Genomic DNA, 20,107 nt, shown 5'->3' with positions numbered 1-20,107 from the left:
ATCCCCTCCGCTTCCCACTGGCTCCGGCATCTCCTCCGCTTCCCACTGGCTCTGGCATCTCCTCCACTTCCCACTGGCTCAGGCATCTCCTCCACTTCCCACTGGCTCTGGCATCTCCTCCACTTCCCACTGGCTCTGGCATCTCCTCCGCTTCCCACTGGCTCTGGCACCACCTCCACTTCCCACTGGCTCTGGCATCCCCTCCGCTTCCCACTGGCTCTGGCATCCCCTCCGCTTCCCACTGGCTCTGGCATCCCCTCCGCTTCCCACTGGCCCTGGAATCACCTCCACTTCCCACTGGATCTGGCACCACCTCCGCTTCCCACTGGCTCTGGCATCCCCTCCGCTTCCCACTGGCTCTGGCATCCCCTCCGCTTCCCACTGGCCCTGGAATCACCTCCACTTCCCACTGGCTCTGGCACCACCTCCGCTTCCCACTGGCTCTGGCATCTCCTCCGCTTCCCACTGGCTCTGGCACCACCTCCGCTTCCCACTGGCTCTGGCATCGCCTCCGCTTCCCACTGGCTCTGGCATCCCCTCCGCTTCCCACTGGCTCTGGCATCCCCTCCGCTTCCCACTGGCTCTGGCATCCCCTCCGCTTCCCACTGGCTCTGGCATCACCAGGCTTCCCACTGGCTCTGGCACCACCTCCGCTTCCCACTGGCTCTGGCATCACCAGGCTTCCCACTGGCTCTGGCATCCCCTCCACTTCCCACTGGCCCTGGAATCACCTCCACTTCCCACTGGCTCTGGCACCACCTCCGCTTCCCACTGGCTCTGGCATCTCCTCCGCTTCCCACTGGCTCTGGCACCACCTCCGCTTCCCACTGGCTCTGGCATCGCCTCCGCTTCCCACTGGCTCTGGCATCCCCTCCGCTTCCCACTGGCTCTGGCATCCCCTCCGCTTCCCACTGGCTCTGGCATCCCCTCCGCTTCCCACTGGCTCTGGCATCACCAGGCTTCCCACTGGCTCTGGCACCACCTCCGCTTCCCACTGGCTCTGGCATCACCAGGCTTCCCACTGGCTCTGGCATCCCCTCCACTACCCACTGGCCCTGGCATCCCCTCTGTTTCCCACTGGCTCTGGCATCTCCTCCGCTTCCCACTGGCTCTGGCATCTCCTCCGCTTCCCACTGGCTCTGGCATCTCCTCCACTTCCCACTGGCTCTGGCATCCCCTCCACTTCCCACTGGCTCTGGAATCACCTCCACTTCCCACTGGCTCTGGCATCTCCTCCGCTTCCCACTGGCTCTGGCATCGCCTCCACTTCCCACTGGCTCTGGAATCACCTCCACTTCCCACTGGCTCTGGCATCTCCTCCGCTTCCCACTGTCTCTGGCATCGCCTCCGCTTCCCACTGGCTCTGGCACCACCTCCGCTTCCCACTGGCTCTGGCACCACCCTCCGCTTCCCACTGGCCCTGGCATCCCCTCCGCTTCCCACTGGCTCTGGCACCCCCTCCACTTCCCACTGGCTCTGGCATCACCTCCACTTCCCACTGGCTCTGGCATCACCTCCACTTCCCACTGGCTCTGGCATCCCCTCTGTTTCCCACTGGCTCTGGCATCACCTCCACTTCCCACTGGCTCTGGCATCACCTCCACTTCCCACTGGCTCTGGCATCACCACCACTTCCCACTGGCTCTGGCATCAACTCCACTTCCCACTGGCTCTGGCATCACCTCCACTTCCCACTGGCCCTGGCATCCCCTCTGTTTCCCACTGGCTCTGGCATCCCCTCCGCTTCCCACTGGCTCTGGCACCACCTCCACTTCCCACTGGCTCTGGCATCACCTCCACTTCTCACTGGCCCTGGCATCCCCTCTGTTTCCCACTGGCTCTGGCATCCCCTCCGCTTCCCACTGGCTCTGGCATCGCCTCCACTTCCCACTGGCTCTGGCATCTCCTCCGCTTCCCACTGGCTCTGGCATCTCCTCCGCTTCCCACTGGCTCTGGCATCTCCTCCGCTTCCCACTGGCTCTGGCATCTCCTCCGCTTCCCACTGGCTCTGGCACCACCTCCGCTTCCCACTGGCTCTGGCACCCCCTCCACTTCCCACTGGCCCTGGCATCCCCTCTGTTTCCCACTGGCTCTGGCATCACCTCCGCTTCCCACTGGCTCTGGCATCCCCTCTGTTTCCCACTGGCTCTGGCATCCCCTCCGCTTCCCACTGGCTCTGGCATCACCTCCACCTCCCACTGGCCCTGGCATCCCCTCCGCTTCCCACTGGCTCTGGCATCCCCTCTGTTTCCCACTGGCTCTGGCACCACCTCCACTTCCCACTGGCTCTGGCATCCCCTCTGTTTCCCACTGGTTCTGGCACCACCTCCTCTTCCCACTGGCCCTGGCATCCCCTCCGCTTCACACTGGCCCTGGCATCCCCTCCGCTTCCCACTGGCTCTGGCATCCCCTCTGTTTCCCACTGGCTCTGGCACCACCTCCACTTCCCACTGGCTCTGGCATCCCCTCTGTTTCCCACTGGCTCTGGCACCACCTCCACTTCCCACTGGCTCTGGCATCCCCTATGTTTCCCACTGGCTCTGGCACCACCTCCACTTCCCACTGGCTCTGGCATCTCCTCCGCTTCCCACTGGCTCTGGCATCCCCTCTGTTTCCCACTGGCTCTGGCACCACCTCCACTTCCCACTGGCTCTGGCATCCCCTCTGTTTCCCACTGGCTCTGGCACCACCTCCACTTCCCACTGGCTCTGGCATCTCCTCCGCTTCCCACTGGCTCTGGCATCCCCTCTTTTTCCCACTGGCTCTGGCATCACCTCCACTTCCCACTGGCTCTGGCATCCCCTCCGCTTCCCACTGGCTCTGGCACCACCTCCGCTTCCCACTGGCCCTGGCATCCCCTCCGCTTCCCACTGGCTCTGGCACCCCCTCCACTTCCCACTGGCTCTGGCATCACCTCCACTTCCCACTGGCTCTGGCATCACCTCCACTTCCCACTGGCTCTGGCATCCCCTCTGTTTCCCACTGGCTCTGGCATCACCTCCACTTCCCACTGGCTCTGGCATCACCTCCACTTCCCACTGGCTCTGGCATCACCACCACTTCCCACTGGCTCTGGCATCACCTCCACTTCCCACTGGCTCTGGCATCACCTCCACTTCCCACTGGCCCTGGCATCCCCTCTGTTTCCCACTGGCTCTGGCATCCCCTCCGCTTCCCACTGGCTCTGGCACCACCTCCACTTCCCACTGGCTCTGGCACCACCTCCACTTCTCACTGGCCCTGGCATCCCCTCTGTTTCCCACTGGCTCTGGCATCCCCTCCGCTTCCCACTGGCTCTGGCATCGCCTCCACTTCCCACTGGCTCTGGCATCTCCTCCGCTTCCCACTGGCTCTGGCATCTCCTCCGCTTCCCACTGGCTCTGGCATCTCCTCCGCTTCCCACTGGCTCTGGCATCTCCTCCGCTTCCCACTGGCTCTGGCACCACCTCCGCTTCCCACTGGCTCTGGCACCCCCTCCACTTCCCACTGGCCCTGGCATCCCCTCTGTTTCCCACTGGCTCTGGCATCACCTCCGCTTCCCACTGGCTCTGGCATCCCCTCTGTTTCCCACTGTATCTGGCATCCACTCCGCTTCCCACTGGCTCTGGCATCACCTCCACTTCCCACTGGCCCTGGCATCCCCTCCGCTTCCCACTGGCTCTGGCATCCCCTCTGTTTCCCACTGGCTCTGGCACCACCTCCACTTCCCACTGGCTCTGGCATCCCCTCTGTTTCCCACTGGCTCTGGCACCACCTCCACTTCCCACTGGCCCTGGCATCCCCTCCGCTTCCCACTGGCCCTGGCATCCCCTCCGCTTCCCACTGGCTCTGGCATCCCCTCTGTTTCCCACTGGCTCTGGCACCACCTCCACTTCCCACTGGCTCTGGCATCCCCTCTGTTTCCCACTGGCTCTGGCACCACCTCCACTTCCCACTGGCTCTGGCATCCCCTCTGTTTCCCACTGGCTCTGGCACCACCTCCACTTCCCACTGGCTCTGGCATCTCCTCCGCTTCCCACTGGCTCTGGCATCCCCTCTGTTTCCCACTGGCTCTGGCACCACCTCCACTTCCCACTGGCTCTGGCATCCCCTCTGTTTCCCACTGGCTCTGGCACCACCTCCACTTCCCACTGGCTCTGGCATCTCCTCCGCTTCCCACTGGCTCTGGCATCCCCTCTGTTTCCCACTGGCTCTGGCATCACCTCCACTTCCCACTGGCTCTGGCATCCCCTCCGCTTCCCACTGGCTCTGGCACCACCTCCGCTTCCCACTGGCTCTGGCATCACCTCCACTTCCCACTGGCTCTGGCACCACCTCCACTTCCCACTGGCTCTGGCATCTCTTTCGCTTCCCACTGGCTCTGGCACCCCGTCCGCTTCCCACTGGCTCTGGAATCACCTCCACTTCCCACTGGCTCTGGCACCACCTCCACTTCCCACTGGCTCTGGCACCACCTCCACTTCCCACTGGCTCTGGCACCACCTCCACTTCCCACTGGCTCTGGCATCTCCTTCGCTTCCCACTGGCTCTGGCACCCCCTCCGCTTCCCACTGGCTCTGGAATCACCTCCACTTCCCACTGGCTCTGGCACCACCTCCACTTCCCACTGGCTCTGGCACCACCTCCACTTCCCACTGGCTCTGGCACCACCTCCACTTCCCACTGGCTCTGGCACCACCTCCACTTCCCACTGGCTCTGGCATCTCCTTTGCTTCCCACTGGCTCTGGCACCCCCTCCGCTTCCCACTGGCTCTGGAATCACCTCCACTTCCCACTGGCTCTGGCACCACCTCCACTTCCCACTGGCTCTGGCATCACCTCCGCTTCCCACTGGCTCTGGCATCTCCTTCGCTTCCCACTGGCTCTGGCACCCCCTCCGCTTCCCACTGGCTCTGGCATCCCCTCCGCTTCCGACTGGCTCTGGCATCACCAGGCATCCCACTGGCTCTGGCATCACCTCCGCTTCCCACTGGCTCCGGCATCACCTCCGCTTCCCACTGGCCCAGGTACCCCCTCCGCTTCCCACTGGCTCTGGCACCACCTCCGCGTCCCACTGGCTCTGGCATCACCTCCGCTTCCCACTGGCTCTGGCATCCCCTCCGCTTCCCACTGGCTCTGGCATCACCTCCGCTTCCCACTGGCTCTGGCATCACCTCCGCTTCCCACTGGCTCTGGCACCCCCTCCGCTTCCCACTGGCTCTGGCATCCCCTCCGCTTCCCACTGGCTCTGGCATCACCTCCACTTCCCACTGGCTCTGGCATCACCTCCACTTCCCACTGGCTCTGGCATCCCCTCTGTTTCCCACTGGCTCTGGCATCACCTCCACTTCCCACTGGCTCTGGCATCACCTCCACTTCCCACTGGCTCTGGCATCACCACCACTTCCCACTGGCTCTGGCATCACCTCCAGTTCCCACTGGCTCTGGCATCACCTCCACTTCCCACTGGCCCTGGCATCCCCTCTGTTTCCCACTGGCTCTGGCATCCCCTCCGCTTCCCACTGGCTCTGGCACCACCTCCACTTCCCACTGGCTCTGGCACCACCTCCGCTTCCCACTGGCTCTGGCATCACCTCCACTTCTCACTGGCCCTGGCATCCCCTCTGTTTCCCACTGGCTCTGGCATCCCTCCGCTTCCCACTGGCTCTGGCATCGCCTCCACTTCCCACTGGCTCTGGCATCTCCTCCGCTTCCCACTGGCTCTGGCATCTCCTCCGCTTCCCACTGGCTCTGGCACCACCTCCGCTTCCCACTGGCTCTGGCACCCCCTCCACTTCCCACTGGCCCTGGCATCCCCTCTGTTTCCCACTGGCTCTGGCATCACCTCCGCTTCCCACTGGCTCTGGCATCCCCTCTGTTTCCTACTGGCTCTGGCATCCCCTCCGCTTCCCACTGGCTCTGGCATCACCTCCACTTCCCACTGGCCCTGGCATCCCCTCCGCTTCCCACTGGCTCTGGCATCCCCTCTGTTTCCCACTGGCTCTGGCACCACCTCCACTTCCCACTGGCTCTGGCATCCCCTCTGTTTCCCACTGGCTCTGGCACCACCTCCACTTCCCACTGGCCCTGGCATCCCCTCCGCTTCCCACTGGCCCTGGCATCCCCTCCGCTTCCCACTGGCTCTGGCATCCCCTCTGTTTCCCACTGGCTCTGGCACCACCTCCACTTCCCACTGGCTCTGGCATCCCCTCTGTTTCCCACTGGCTCTGGCACCACCTCCACTTCCCACTGGCTCTGGCATTCCCTCTGTTTCCCACTGGCTCTGGCACCACCTCCACTTCCCACTGGCTCTGGCATCTCCTCCGCTTCCCACTGGCTCTGGCATCCCCTCTGTTTCCCACTGGCTCTGGCACCACCTCCACTTCCCACTGGCTCTGGCATCCCCTCTGTTTCCCACTGGCTCTGGCACCACCTCCACTTCCCACTGGCTCTGGCATCTCCTCCGCTTCCCACTGGCTCTGGCATCCCCTCTGTTTCCCACTGGCTCTGGCATCACCTCCACTTCCCACTGGCTCTGGCATCCCCTCCGCTTCCCACTGGCTCTGGCACCACCTCCGCTTCCCACTGGCTCTGGCATCACCTCCACTTCTCACTGGCTCTGGCACCACCTCCACTTCCCACTGGCTCTGGCATCTCCTTCGCTTCCCACTGGCTCTGGCACCCCCTCCGCTTCCCACTGGCTCTGGAATCACCTCCACTTCCCACTGACTCTGGCACCACCTCCACTTCCCACTGGCTCTGGCACCACCTCCACTTCCCACTGGCTCTGGCACCACCTCCACTTCCCACTGGCTCTGGCATCTCCTTCGCTTCCCACTGGCTCTGGCACCCCCTCCGCTTCCCACTGGCTCTGGAATCACCTCCACTTCCCACTGGCTCTGGCACCACCTCCACTTCCCACTGGCTCTGGCACCACCTCCACTTCCCACTGGCTCTGGCACCACCTCCACTTCCCACTGGCTCTGGCACCACCTCCACTTCCCACTGGCTCTGGCATCTCCTTCGCTTCCCACTGGCTCTGGCACCCCCTCCGCTTCCCACTGGCTCTGGAATCACCTCCACTTCCCACTGGCTCTGGCACCACCTCCACTTCCCACTGGCTCTGGCATCACCTCCGCTTCCCACTGGCTCTGGCATCTCCTTCGCTTCCCACTGGCTCTGGCACCCCCTCCGCTTCCCACTGGCTCTGGCATCCCCTCCGCTTCCCACTGGCTCTGGCATCACCAGGCATCCCACTGGCTCTGGCATCACCTCCGCTTCCCACTGGCTCCGGCATCACCTCCGCTTCCCACTGGCCCAGGTACCCCCTCCGCTTCCCACTGGCTCTGGCACCACCTCCGCGTCCCACTGGCTCTGGCATCACCTCCGCTTCCCACTGGCTCTGGCATCCCCTCCGCTTCCCACTGGCTCTGGCATCACCTCCGCTTCCCACTGGCTCTGGCATCACCTCCGCTTCCCACTGGCTCTGGCACCCCCTCCGCTTCCCACTGGCTCTGGCATCCCCTCCGCTTCCCACTGGCTCTGGCATCCCCTCCGCTTCCCACTGGCTCTGGCATCACCAGGCTTCCCACTGGCTCTGGCATCACCTCCGCTTCCCACTGGCTCTGGCACCACCTCCGCGTCCCACTGTCTCTGGAATCACCTCCGCTTCCCACTGGCTCTGGCACCACCTCCGCTTCCCACTGGCTCTGGCATCACCAGGCTTCCCACTGGCTCTGGCATCACCTCCACTTCCCACTGGCTCTGGCATCACCTCCGCTTCCCACTGGCTCTGGCACCACCTCCGCTTCCCACTGGCTCTGGCATCACCTCCACTTCCCACTGGCTCTGGCACCCCCTCCGCTTCCCACTGGCTCTGGCACCCCCTCCGCTTCCCACTGGCTCTGGCATCACCTCCGCTTCCCACTGGCTCTGGCATCACCTCCACTTCCCACTGGCTCTGGCACCCCCTCCGCTTCCCACTGGCTCTGGCACCCCCTCCGCTTCCCACTGGCTCTGGAATCACCTCCGCGTCCCACTGGCCCTGGCATCTCCTCCGCTTCCCACTGGCCCTGGCACCCCCTCCGCTTCCCACTGGCTCTGGCATCACCTCTGGCTGCTTTTAGCATTTAAAAATCCACAGATCGGGAATCCTGCCTCCGGCTGATTTTAAGTGGCGCCCCCACCACCCCCACACAGCGGAAATGTTGATGCCCCCCAACCCCAGCTGACAAGGTACTCACCCCCAATCCCTCAGCAAAGAGGGGCACCCCCTACCCCACCACTAAAGTTACGGCTCACTCCTCCCCCCACACTACACAGACATGAGGGTGACCCGACCCTCACCCTCAGATACGCTTTCCCCCTTCAGGCCCCCACCCTTGGCGCTGACACCCTGGCCTGGTGCGTTGGACCCCAGTGTGGGTCCCACTTGGGTGGGACCATCACGGGAGGGTTCTGAATCGCGCTTCAAACTGGCTAATGACGTGTAAAACAGGAATTTCCCCTAATAATCAGGTTCCCGCTGCTCTGGGCATGCCCTGTGGCCGCGATGGGTCTGATGCCGAATCGCAGATACCGAATTTAGCAGGTGGACCTGGAGAATCCTGGCCTGTGAATTTGCTGAGATATTTCTAATCGTTCAGAGTGTTTTAATTTTAATGTTACTTTGCTTTTCACTGACAGTAACGGGGGTTCGGCGGCACGGTAGCACAGTGGTTAGCACTGTTGCTTCACAGCGCCAGGGTCCCAGGTTCGATTCCCGGCTTGGGTCACTGTCTGTGTGGAGTCTACACGTTCTCCCCGTGTCTGGGTGGGTTTCCTCCGGGTGCTCCGGTTTCCTCCCACAAGTCCCGAAAGACGTGCTGTTAGGTGAATTGGACATTCTGAATTCTCCCTCAGTGTACCCGAACAGGTGCCGGAATGTGGCGACTAGGGGCTTTTCACAGTAACCTCATTGCAGTGTTAATGTAAGCCTACTTGCATTAAAGATTCTTATTATGAATACTTACTGAGCCAGTCAGCAGCTCCAAGCCGGAGAAGGTCACATTGTTAATACCCATATCGAAGAATTGTGGGATGGCGATGAAGCTGAAGTTTATCAGGAAGGAGAACAAGTTGAACATAAGCAGCCATTTGAGGAAGGTGAAATAGGAAAGGACTCCTGTTCCGAACTTGCTCCCAATGATTTTTAGAGATCCGGTCCAGGGATGAATTGAGTGGAAACATATTAGCATAATCTCACGGGAGCGCCGAAGACACTATAAAAAGATAAAGGAATGCATTTATGATTATTTTTTAAAAGTGTTTTAGAGTACCCAATTTATTTTTTCCAATTAAGGGGCAATTTAGCGTGGCCAATCCACCTACCCTGCACATCTTTGGGCTGTGGGGGTGAAACCCACGCAGACACGGGGAGAATGTGCGAACTCCACACGGACAGTGACCCAGAGCCGGGATCGAACCTGGGACCTCGTCGCTGTGAGACAGCAGTGCTAACCACTGTGCCACCATGCTGCCTCTGCATTTATGATGATACTGCAGTGAATCTGTTTATCTTGTAGCACAACTCCACTTCATAATCGGACTGTGAAAGATGTCCATAGTAATCTCACGTTTCTCCCTATTTGCATTTCTCGATTCCTTCCAAATATTTGTGTTTGAATTCTGGTTTGTAATTTAATGGATTTTATGACCAGACCCATTCTGAAAAGGTGAAGGCAGTGTTTTCCATGTCCTCAAGTTTACTGAACGTAGAATGTGGGAAAGCAGCTGCGATGGTGTTGGAATAGTCAAGGGGCCGCACGGTAGCACAGTGGTTAGCACTGTTGCTTCACAGCTCCAGGATCCCAGGTTCGATTCCCGCTTCGGTCACTGACTGTGCGGAGTCTGCACGTTCTCCCCGTGGGTTTCCTCCAGGTGCTCCGGTTTCCTCCCACAAGTCCCGAAAGACGTGCTGTTCGGTGAATTGGACATTCTGAATTCTCCCTCAGTGTACCCGAACAGGTGCCGGAATGTGGCGACTAGGGGCTTTTCACAGTAACCTCATTGCAGTGTTTATGTAAGCCTACTTGTGAGAACAAAGATTATTCTTATTATTATAAAGTCGAGATGTAAGACAGGCTTAGGTGAGGGTTTTAGCAGCAAATGAGCTGAGCTGGAGGCAGAGCTTAGAGGTACAGGTACAGCCGGCAGTTAGCAAGGCAAATGGTATGTTGGCCTTCATTTCAGGAGGACTTCAGTACAGGAGCTGCCATGTCTTACTGCAGCTGTACAGGGCCTTGGTGAGACCACACCCGGAGTATTGTGTTCACCAGACTGATTCCTAGGATGGCAGGATTGTCGTGTGAGGAGAGATTGGGTCAACTGGGCCGGTAGTCACTGGACTTTAGAAGAACGAGAGGGGATCTCATTGAAACGTATAGAATTCTGACAGGGCCGGACTGAGTGGGTGCAGAGATGTTCCTCTGGCGTGGTGGGGGGGGGGGGGGGGGGGGGGGGGGGGGTCTACAACAGCGGGTCACAGTCTCAGGATCCAGGGTCGGCCATTCAGGGCTGGGATGAAAAGGTACTGCTTCACTCAGAGGGTGGTGAAGCTGCGGAATTCTCCATCACAGAGGCTGTGGAGGCCGAGTCACTGAATATCTTTAAGAAGGAAATCGATAGATTTCTAGACTCTAAAGGTGTCAAGGTGGTTTGGGAGAGAGCTGGAATATGATGTTGAGGTAGAGGATCATGTTGAATGATGGAGCAGGCTCGAAGGGCCGAATGGCCTGCTCCTGCTCCTATTGGAACTAGATGGCCTTCGATATGGATATGATGTTTGGTCAGAAGCTCATCTCAGTTTAGGTGTGACACAGATTGTGAACAATCTAGTTGAGCCTCAGGCCATTGATGAGGAGAGAGTTGAGTTGATAGCTAGAGAAAGGAGGTTATGGTAGGGACAGAAATAAAAGGCGGGATTCTCTGTTGGCCAAAGCTGAAATTGGGAAAGGTGATTGGGTGGAGAACCGGCCGTGAGGCCAAAATTATGGCTGGCGCCGGGCGCCCGTCAGAATGCCGCGCTCCGTCGCCTCGACAGCGGAGTCAATTTGTTCTACTCCACACGTACAGTACACGCCATCGTCATGTCATTAATGACCTGGTATTCTTCGGGGCCTCCGCAATCCTCCGTGTCCGCCGGGAGGAATTACCAACGGCGAGTTTCACTTGTGGTTTCAAATATCGGGAAACAGGTGCCGTGGTGGATGAGGGCGAGAGAGGAGGTGGGGCGTACAGAGACGTGACCGTGGGCTGCCGGTGCACTGCAGGGCTGGCTGGGGGGGGCAGGGGGCAGCATCTGGGGTGGAGGGTGACCAGGAGATGAGCTGTGGGGTCGGGGTGCCCTCCCATGGGACCGGGCTGACAGGGCACAGAGCACCATTGCCGTGGCCCGCACGGCAGCCATTTTGCTGAGCACCCCACTGCCCGCCCTGGTCGTGCAGAGTGACACCAGCCATATGGTTGCACCCACACTACCACCCCTCGCACCCCATCCCTCACCCTCCACCCCACCAAGTCCGCACACCACCTCCTACCCTTCACCCCACCACCCCCGCATTCCACGTACCCCCAGCTGGCTGCCACCCACCGGCAGGGCAGCACGCGACACACTTAAGGGCAACGGACACAGTAGCCACTATAGAGGGCGCTGGTTGGTGGCTGAGGAATGTACCGGTGGCATGGGCAGCGCCAGCCAATGGTATCCATGGCCCCAAGGCCCCCATGGTGCTGGGCAGCGACAGTGCCAGGGATGCGGTGGGCATGGTGCCGGGGGACCGACCGGGGGTGGGGGTGGGGATGGGGGACAGAGGGGGACATGCGGGGCAGGATCCGCAGTGCAGACCGGGGCCACCGTGTAGTCCATTGGACCTAGTTGGGCACGGGAGTACGCACCATGCTAACGTGTCTGACTGGCACCCCCTGCAGCCACTGGCTATCGGAGTCTGGGTGCGTCTGCATTGCCATGGAGGCCCTATATGCCCGGTCCGCACAATACATCTATTTGTGTGTGGAACGAGCCCACCAGGATGTCCAGGCAGGGGGGGTTCACCATCATCGCTGAGATGTCCGGGGTCCAGGGGGTGATAGACGAGATGCACATCGCCATACAAGCCCCCGGCCTATGACAGGACGATCTTCACAAACCGCACAGGGTGGGAGGTCCAGGCAATCACGGGAGTGGGATGGAGAGGGATGGGGGTGGGGCATCGGAAGTGAGCGCTGGTTGAACTGAGGTCCCTGGCCCAAGCCCATCCCCACCGCCTGCCCATTTGCCCCTTGCCCCCGGCTTCCCCTCAACAGCCAGCCCAACCCAGCCCTCACATCAGCCTGACAGAGCACCGAGGCAGGTTGAAACATTGTGAACAGGTGTATATTCGGCCTTAACATTCTGCATGTGGATCCCCAGGCAGTACATCAGGATAGAGACGGCCTGTTGCGATTCTTGCCCTGCGACCTGGGTCCCCTTTGGTGTCTGTCCTCTGCAGCGACCAAGCCTGGATGGGTGTCCCTGGTGTCGTGCTGCCCTCTTCTGCCTGCTGCCATCAGATGCGGCAGGTACAGGAAGGGGCGGGGTATTCCGAGGCACTGTGGTGTTCCAGCACCTCCCCAGTGGGGGTGGCCAGCAAGGGCCCCAACACCACCTCCTCCCTCCTGCTGCCCGGTGGCCACCAGGCTGCTCCTTGGGACGGGTTTGCGAGTGGAGCCATCCCCTGAGTGCCCCCCCCCCCACCACCACCACCTGGCGATACCAGTCCTGGAGGCCCGCTCCCGTCTAGACCAGGGGCTCAATGTTCGTGGCCACTGAACACAGAGAGTGTGCCACCTTCCTCTGGGTTGGTGCCATATCAGCCAGTCACTGTGCCACCTCCCTCTGTGCCTTGCTTAGGTCAGCCAGCGCCCGGGCAATGCCACCATGACCAGCTGAGACTGGGCCCTGCACTGGAGCGCCACTGCGATGTCCAGGTAGCCTTGGTACATGGCCGCCTGGGAGGGGGCAACCCTATCCTGGACCTCAGCCACCACCCACACAGAGTGCCCAGGCCTCGGACCTCCTGACCCATGGCCGATACCTTCGCCTCTAAGGCCTCCATCACGGATGACACCTGTGAAGTGTTTGCTGGGTGGCGCGCATTGTCAATACCACCTCCTACCTCTGCAGATGGTTGGACTCCTCCACCTGCAGGAGCTGGATGGTTTCTGACACCCTCTCATGTAGTCCCTGCCTCTCTCTGTATCTGCATCTCCACTATCGATGGAACCGCACTTTCCAGAAGTTCAAAACCCGTCTGAACGGCAGCTAGTCCCTGGGGTCGGCCTGCCCCCCGACCACTGCCCGCCCCCTCGGGTGTTCCTACCTCCACCTGTTTTACCGGATCAGCTGTGTGGTGAGCACCAGATAGTGTCCCAGGAGCCTCTTCACTAAAGTGCGCGCCCGAGGGGAGTGTCTCTGGGATGGTGCAGGGTGTTGGTGACAACGTGACGCAAAGTCAATGTTGTCCCCGGACTCGAATGCCGCCTTCTGCCCCGGCAACTGCCCGCTCCCTGGGCCCACAGACCAGGTCTAGTTTCCGCTGCTCAGCTCCGGTGAGGGTTCACAGGTCGGCCGTCCCCCTCCGGGTGGTCCCTCTCCCAGCGGTTGTGGCAAACGGATAGTGTTGGACAGTCGGACACATGCAGCCCAGGCGGTGGGTAGCTGGTGATCTTTGTGGCCAGGGCACGGGCCATGGCGGCTGGTATAGGTGCCAGCATGTGGTTCACGGTGGGGGTTCAGTCGCCCTCTGGGTGGGGGGGGCGGTTTCGGTGTTTGTGCCAGGGGCACAGTGATGCCTGCTCACCTGGGCTGGCCAGCCGGGCGATGGGGCCCGGGTCTCCCACCTGTGCCCAGGCCCGGTGTATGGGTGGCAACCTCCTTACCACCCACCCCAGGGTAGAAGGTTGTCCGCCTTTCCTCCACGATGTCCAGCAGGGTCGCCAGCTCTGCGTCTGCAAACCGGGAGCCGCTCGCCACCTTGTTGTTTGGGGTGAGTATGTGCAGGGAATGGAGCCGCTGAGATGTGACTGCAGCTTGTTATCCTCTCGAGTGTCAATCCTGGCTTCAACGTATCCGACACCGTTTCCCATCGGGATCGCTCGTGTTCCACACTGTTGTACTCCACCGACTCTGTCCCAGTGTCAGCATTTGGGGTCGGGATTCCGCGCTTGCTGACACCGATTTTGTAATCGGCGGAGAATCTCTGTTCACGACCGAATCGGGGGCGGGGCCTGTTTTCGGATGCTCCACCCCCTCCAAAACGACATCACCTGAAGGCCCTCCCCTGATGCTCCGCCTCCGATGGGCCGACTTCCCGATGGCGTGGGACACGTGTACTCTCAGTTTTCATGAACCAGACCTGGCGGCTGCGGACAGTGCCACTGACCGGGCGGGGTTTCGGCGGGGGCTGTGGGGCCCTATCTGGCAGGTCGGGTCCACGCGCTGCCGGCACCCTGTTTCTCGGCCATGGACCCGGCAATTCTCCGGCCGTTTATTGCGTAAAGGCCGTGCGTTTTACGTGGCGTGGCTGCTAGCCCCTCACCGGACAGGGTCAGTGCTGTGGCCTCATCGATTGTTTCATCGCAGAACTAGAAACTTTCTCCGTACATAGCCTCAAAATCGGAGAATCCAGCCCATGGTTTTCCCAATACGTAATTAGAGGAAATTTGTGTTTACCCAGCGGCCCAGACATGCGGCCGTTAGTTTAGAGACTGTGGAGGAATCAATGGTGAGGGCGAACGGGCCATCACCAGCTTACTTTTGAAAAGTGATGTTGTGTTTCTGGATGATGTCACGGATGGGAAGCATGTGGATGAAGATTCGGAGGGATTGAGGATATCTTGTGGTATCAGAGTTGTCCTCCGGAAATGGGAAGAGAAACTCTCAGATCAGGATAGAAAACAGGTTGATTTCCCTAACCTTGGGTCATGCTCATTGATAGAAGTTGATTAGGCTTTTGCAGCATTTACATTTTGAATAACCGCGACACTGTTCTTTGTGTGAATGTCTCATCAATGACTTTGTTAAGGTTTGTCAATGTCAATTACGTCATTAAATAAACAGGTGATGGGTATTTGAACACATAAATTGGGGATATCTGCGACACTGGGGATGGGAGAGGTGTGCTGACTCTGAAACAAGTCAATAAACTCTCTCAAGCATGGATTGGCTCCGTGCCCATCACCATCTGGTGTGGTCACTAAGCATCTGTGACATCCAGCCTTACCCAGGTGTCAATACCACATACATTAGACCATGTTCTCTTTATCATCTGCAGATCCATTAGTAGATACTTTGAACAACACCCGACACTTCTGGTTGGAAGTTAGAGAGCTGGGAGAATGGGGACAGGTACACGGAAGCACCGTTCTCTGTCCCGCCGCGTCCCACTGGTTTCAAAAAACAATAATCAGGTGACACCCCGATTGCCCTGGCTTCTCTTTTCAAATCAATGTCGGGCCCTGGATGCTCCGCTGCCTCCTCCAATGAACATGTTCCCATTCAAACTTACGAAGAATGCTTTATACACCAGCTGGGTGCATCTGTGAATTTGAACATCTTTCTCGGCTGAGCGGGGTCCAATCTTCTGCTGAACCTGATCCCTGATAAGAAACAGTGGAAATGTAAAATTCACATTGCACTTATGTAATAAGTATCTTATAATAGATGCTGTTGTTGCGTTGTTAATTATTCACTTTTCCACATTTGGAACACACAAAATCCACCCTCGTGCATTCAGCCACAAAGACAAACCTCCAGAATGTGCCATCATCCAGCCATCCCTACCTTCTGCAATGATTCTAATGGTTCCATCTTCAATCTACATTTGAAGACATTTTTTCTGACATTTGTCCTAATCTTGCTCTTCACTGGTTTCAATTTATCTATCCTTGATCAGCTGTTTTGGTCTTATCTGAAATAGTGCACTGAACATTTACCTTCACTGGTATTTGTTGAGAGAGAAAGAGCATTATCATTTCAGGTTGATGAACTTCCATCAGAACCTTTCTGGTGAAATCTTATCAACCTGAAATGTTAACTTTGCCCTCTGCCCACAGAATTTGCCAGACCTGGGTCCGTTCTACAGGTAAAAATAAGACATGGGTAGAAATTTGCATGAGGAGATAGAGGAGGTTTTTTGTGTTCAGTTGTTAGATGTCAAAGGGAAGTAAAAAGGAGTTTACAGCTGGGAAAAGGTCATAAATAAATAAGACAAAGTAATTACATTTTATTTGACCTGAAGATGGTGGCCATAAGGGGAACATGAAAGATTTTTAAATTTCAAACAATGGCAAAGATCCAAGAAAAACAGCAGATTTAAAGGGGAGTTTGAAGCTGCGTTGGATGTGACCATGTAAAACTTCCTGATCGGAGCGCTCGGCGTTGGGACAGAACTGTGAAGGAGTGAAGTGTTCAGCTTTCAGCCGCCCCAGCGAAGTGATTGGCTGTTCCAGAAAACAGGGTTTTGGTTCAAAGTCTTGATTTTCCAGTCGAGTGGGAAAGAGAGAGAGAGAAGGCGTGTGAAATACCGCCCCCACAGCAGCCATGGCAATTCTGCCTTGTGGTAATATTACTGGAATTTTATAGATTAAATACCTGTAAGGATTGCTGCCTAAAGTGTTGTTTGTGTATGCGTCTAACCATATCAAAGAATCATTTGGCGAAATGTTCTGCAAGACTAATTTTAACTGTGTAAATGCAATCTTGTGTAGTTTAGTTTTCTTTTCTTTTGTTAATAAATGTTTTAAAATTTAACATTTAAAATCTCAAAGTGTTCTTGGAATTTGTGACTCCTGACAGCAGTACACATTATATTCTCCGGGTAAAATACAAATAAGAAATAGTCACGATTGCTTGTCAAGTTTCCCTTTTTAGGATTTGGTTCACATGGCACTTACCCCCTGCCGGGTCGGAGAATCGGCGGGGGGGGGCGGCGTGAGTCCCGCCCTGCCGCTCCGACGGCAGCTGCCGAATTCTCCGGAGCCGATTTTTTGGCGGGAGGGGGGATCACGTCGCGCCGTTCAGGGGCAGTTGGCAGTGGCCCCTCCGGCGATTCTCCGGGCCCCGATGGGCCGAGCGGCCTCCCGTTTTTGGCCGGTCCCGCTGGCGTGAAATACGCAAGGTCCATACCAGCGGGACCTGGCTCTGAGGGCGGCCTGCGGAGTCCTCAGGGGGGCGCGGGGGGATCTAGCCCGGGGGGGGGGGGTGAGGGGGCACCCATGGTGGCCTGACCCACGATCGCCGCCCACCAATATGCGGGAGGGCCTGTGCCGTGGGGGCACTCTTTCCCTCCGTGCCGGCCCCTGTAAAGCTCCGCCAGGGCCGGCGCAGAGAAGAAACCCCCTGCGCATGTGCAGGGATCACGGCAGCGGTTCTGCGCATGCACCAGGACACGCTGGCGCTCCCGCGCATGGCCAACTCGCGTCGGCTGGCGAAGGCCCTTCGGTGCCGGTTGGAGCGGCGGCAACCACTCTAGCGCCGGCCTAGCCCCCGGACGTGCGGAGGATTCTGGGCGGCCCGACGCCGGAGTGGTCCACGCCGCTCTTTGCCGCCGGTATGGCCGCCCGCCGGTTGGGGGCGAATCCCGGCCACTGTGTCTAGATCTGGGAACCACATTTTAGGAAGGATGTGAAGGCATCGGAAAGAGTGCAGAAATGATTCAGGTAACTGGTTTCAAGGATGAGGAACTTGAGTTATTAAGATGGCCTGGAGAAGTTTGGACTCCTTTGGGGCAGCACGGTAACACAGTGGTTAGCACTGTGGCTTCACAGCGCCAGGGTCCCAGGTTCGATTCCCCGCTGGGTCACTGTCTGTGCGGAGTCTGCACGTTCTGCCCGTGTGTGCGTGGGTTCCCTCCGGGTGCTCCGGTTTCCTCCCACAGTCCAAAGACGTGCAGGTTAGGTGGAGTGGCCATGATAAAATTATCCTTGGTGTCCAAAAAAGGTTCGGAGGGGTTATTGGGGTAGGGGGATAGGGTGAAAATGAGGGTTTAAGTGGGTCGGTGCTGACCCGATGGGCTGAATTGCCTCCTTCTGCACTGTATGTTCTATGTTCTTTCCTGGGAGAAGAGACCATAAGAACATAAGAACTAGGAGCAGGAGTCGGCCATCAGGCCCCTCGAGCCTGCTCCACCATTCAATGAGATCATGGCTAATCTTTTGTGGACTCAGCTCCACTTTCCGGCCCGAACACCATAACCCTTAATCCCTTTATTCTTCAAAAACTATCTATCTTTAGCTTAAAAACATTTAATGAAGGAGCCGCTACTGCTTCACTGGGCAAGGAATTCCATAGATTCACAACCCTTTGGGTGAAGAAGTTCCTCCTAAACTCCGTCCTAAATCTACTTCCCCTTATTTTGAGGCTATGCCCCCTAGTTCTGCTTTCACCCGCCAGTGGAAACAACCTGCCCGCATCTATCCTATCTATTCCCTTCATAATTTTATATGTTTCTCTAAGATCCCCCCTCATCCTTCTAAATTCCAACGAGTACAGTCCCAGTCTACTCAACCTCTCCTCGTAATCCACCCCTTCAGCTCAGGGATTAACCTAGTGAATCTCCTCTGCACACCCTCCAGTGTCAGTACGTCCTTTCTCAAGTTAGGAGATCAAAACTGAACACAATACTCCAGGTGTGGCCTCACTAACACTTTATACAATTGCAGCATAACCTCCCTAGTCTTAAACTCCATCCCTCTAGCAATGAAGGACAAAATTCCATTCACCTTCTTAATCACCTGTTGCACCTGTAAACCAACTTTTTGTGACCCATGCACTAGCACGCCCAGGTCTCTCTGCACAGCAGCATGTTTTAATATTTTATCATTTAAATAATAATCCCTTTTGCTGTTGTTCCTACCAAAATGGATAACCTCACATTTGTCAACATTGTATTCCATCTGCCAGACCCTAGCGCATTCACTTAGCCTATCCAAATCCCTCTGCAGACTTCCAGTATCCTCTGCACTTTTTGCTTTACCACTTATCTTAGTGTCGTCTGCAAACTTGGACACATTGCTCTTGGTCCCCAACTCCAAATCATCGATGTAAATTGTGAACAGTTCTGGGCCCAACACTGATCCCTGAGGGACATCACTAGCTACTGATTGCCAACCAGAGAAACACCCATTAATCCCCACTCTTTGCTTTCTATCAATTAACCAATCCTCTATCCATGCCACTACATTCCCCTTAATGCAATGCATCTTTATCTTATGCAGCAACCTTTTGTGTGGCACCTTGTCAAAAACTTTCTGGAAATCCAGATATACCACATCCATTGGCTCCCCGTTATCTACCGCCTGGTAATATCCTCAAAAAATTTCACTAAATTAGTTAGACACAACCTGCCCTTTCTGAACCCATGCTGCGACTGCCCAATGGGACAATTTCCATCCAGGTGCCTCGCTATTTCTTCCTTGATGATAGATTCCAGCATCTTCCCTACTACCGAAGTTAAGCTCACTGGCCTATAATTACCCGTTTTCTGCCTACCTCCTTTTTTAAACAGTGGTGTCACGTTTGCTAATTTCCAATCTGCCAGGACCACCCCAGAGTCTAGAGAATTTTGGTAAATTATCACTAGTGCATTTGCAATTTCCCCAGCCATCTCTTTTAGCACTCTGGGATGCATTCCATCAGGGCCAGGAGACTTGTCTACCTTTAGCCCCATTAGCTTGCCCATCACTACCTCCTTAGTGATAACAATCCTCTCAAGGTCCTCACCTGTCATAGCCTCATTTCTATCAGTCACTGGCATGTTATTTGTGTCTTCCACTGTGAAGACTGACCCAAAAAACCTGTTCAGTTCCTCAGCTATTTCCTCATCTCCCATCATTAAATCTCCCTTCTCATCCTCTAAAGGACCAATATTTAACTTAGCCACTCTTTTTTGTTTTATATATTTGTAGAAACCTTTACTATCTGTTTTTATATTCTGAGCAAGTATACTCTCATAATCTATCTTACTCTTCTTTGTAGCTTTTTTAGTAGCTTTCTGTTGCCCCTTAAAGATTTCCCAGTCCTCTAGTCTCCCACTTAGCTTTGCCACTTTGT

The 20,107-nt window shown here is 57.2% G+C and overlaps 1 protein-coding gene across 5 annotated transcripts in view; it reads right to left on the bottom strand.

Moving 5' to 3' along the window:
- tmc5 (transmembrane channel like 5) overlaps positions 1-20,107 on the bottom strand; it is a 266,568-nt gene that overhangs the window by 141,838 nt on the left and 104,623 nt on the right. For all 5 annotated transcript variants that reach the window (XM_072481874.1, XM_072481877.1, XM_072481878.1 and 2 more), the window contains exons 7-8: positions 15,564-15,654; positions 8,991-9,239 (exon numbers count right to left, since the gene is read on the bottom strand). In XM_072481874.1, the coding sequence (XP_072337975.1) occupies positions 8,991-9,239; positions 15,564-15,654 (340 nt within the window). The remainder of the gene's footprint in view (positions 1-8,990; positions 9,240-15,563; positions 15,655-20,107) is intronic.

Source organism: Scyliorhinus torazame, chromosome 17, assembly GCF_047496885.1.
Source record: "Scyliorhinus torazame isolate Kashiwa2021f chromosome 17, sScyTor2.1, whole genome shotgun sequence".
Classification (NCBI taxonomy): Eukaryota; Metazoa; Chordata; class Chondrichthyes; order Carcharhiniformes; family Scyliorhinidae; genus Scyliorhinus; species Scyliorhinus torazame.
The sequence above is the reverse complement of the archived record's forward strand: the minus strand, read 5'-3'. Positions and strand labels throughout refer to the sequence as shown.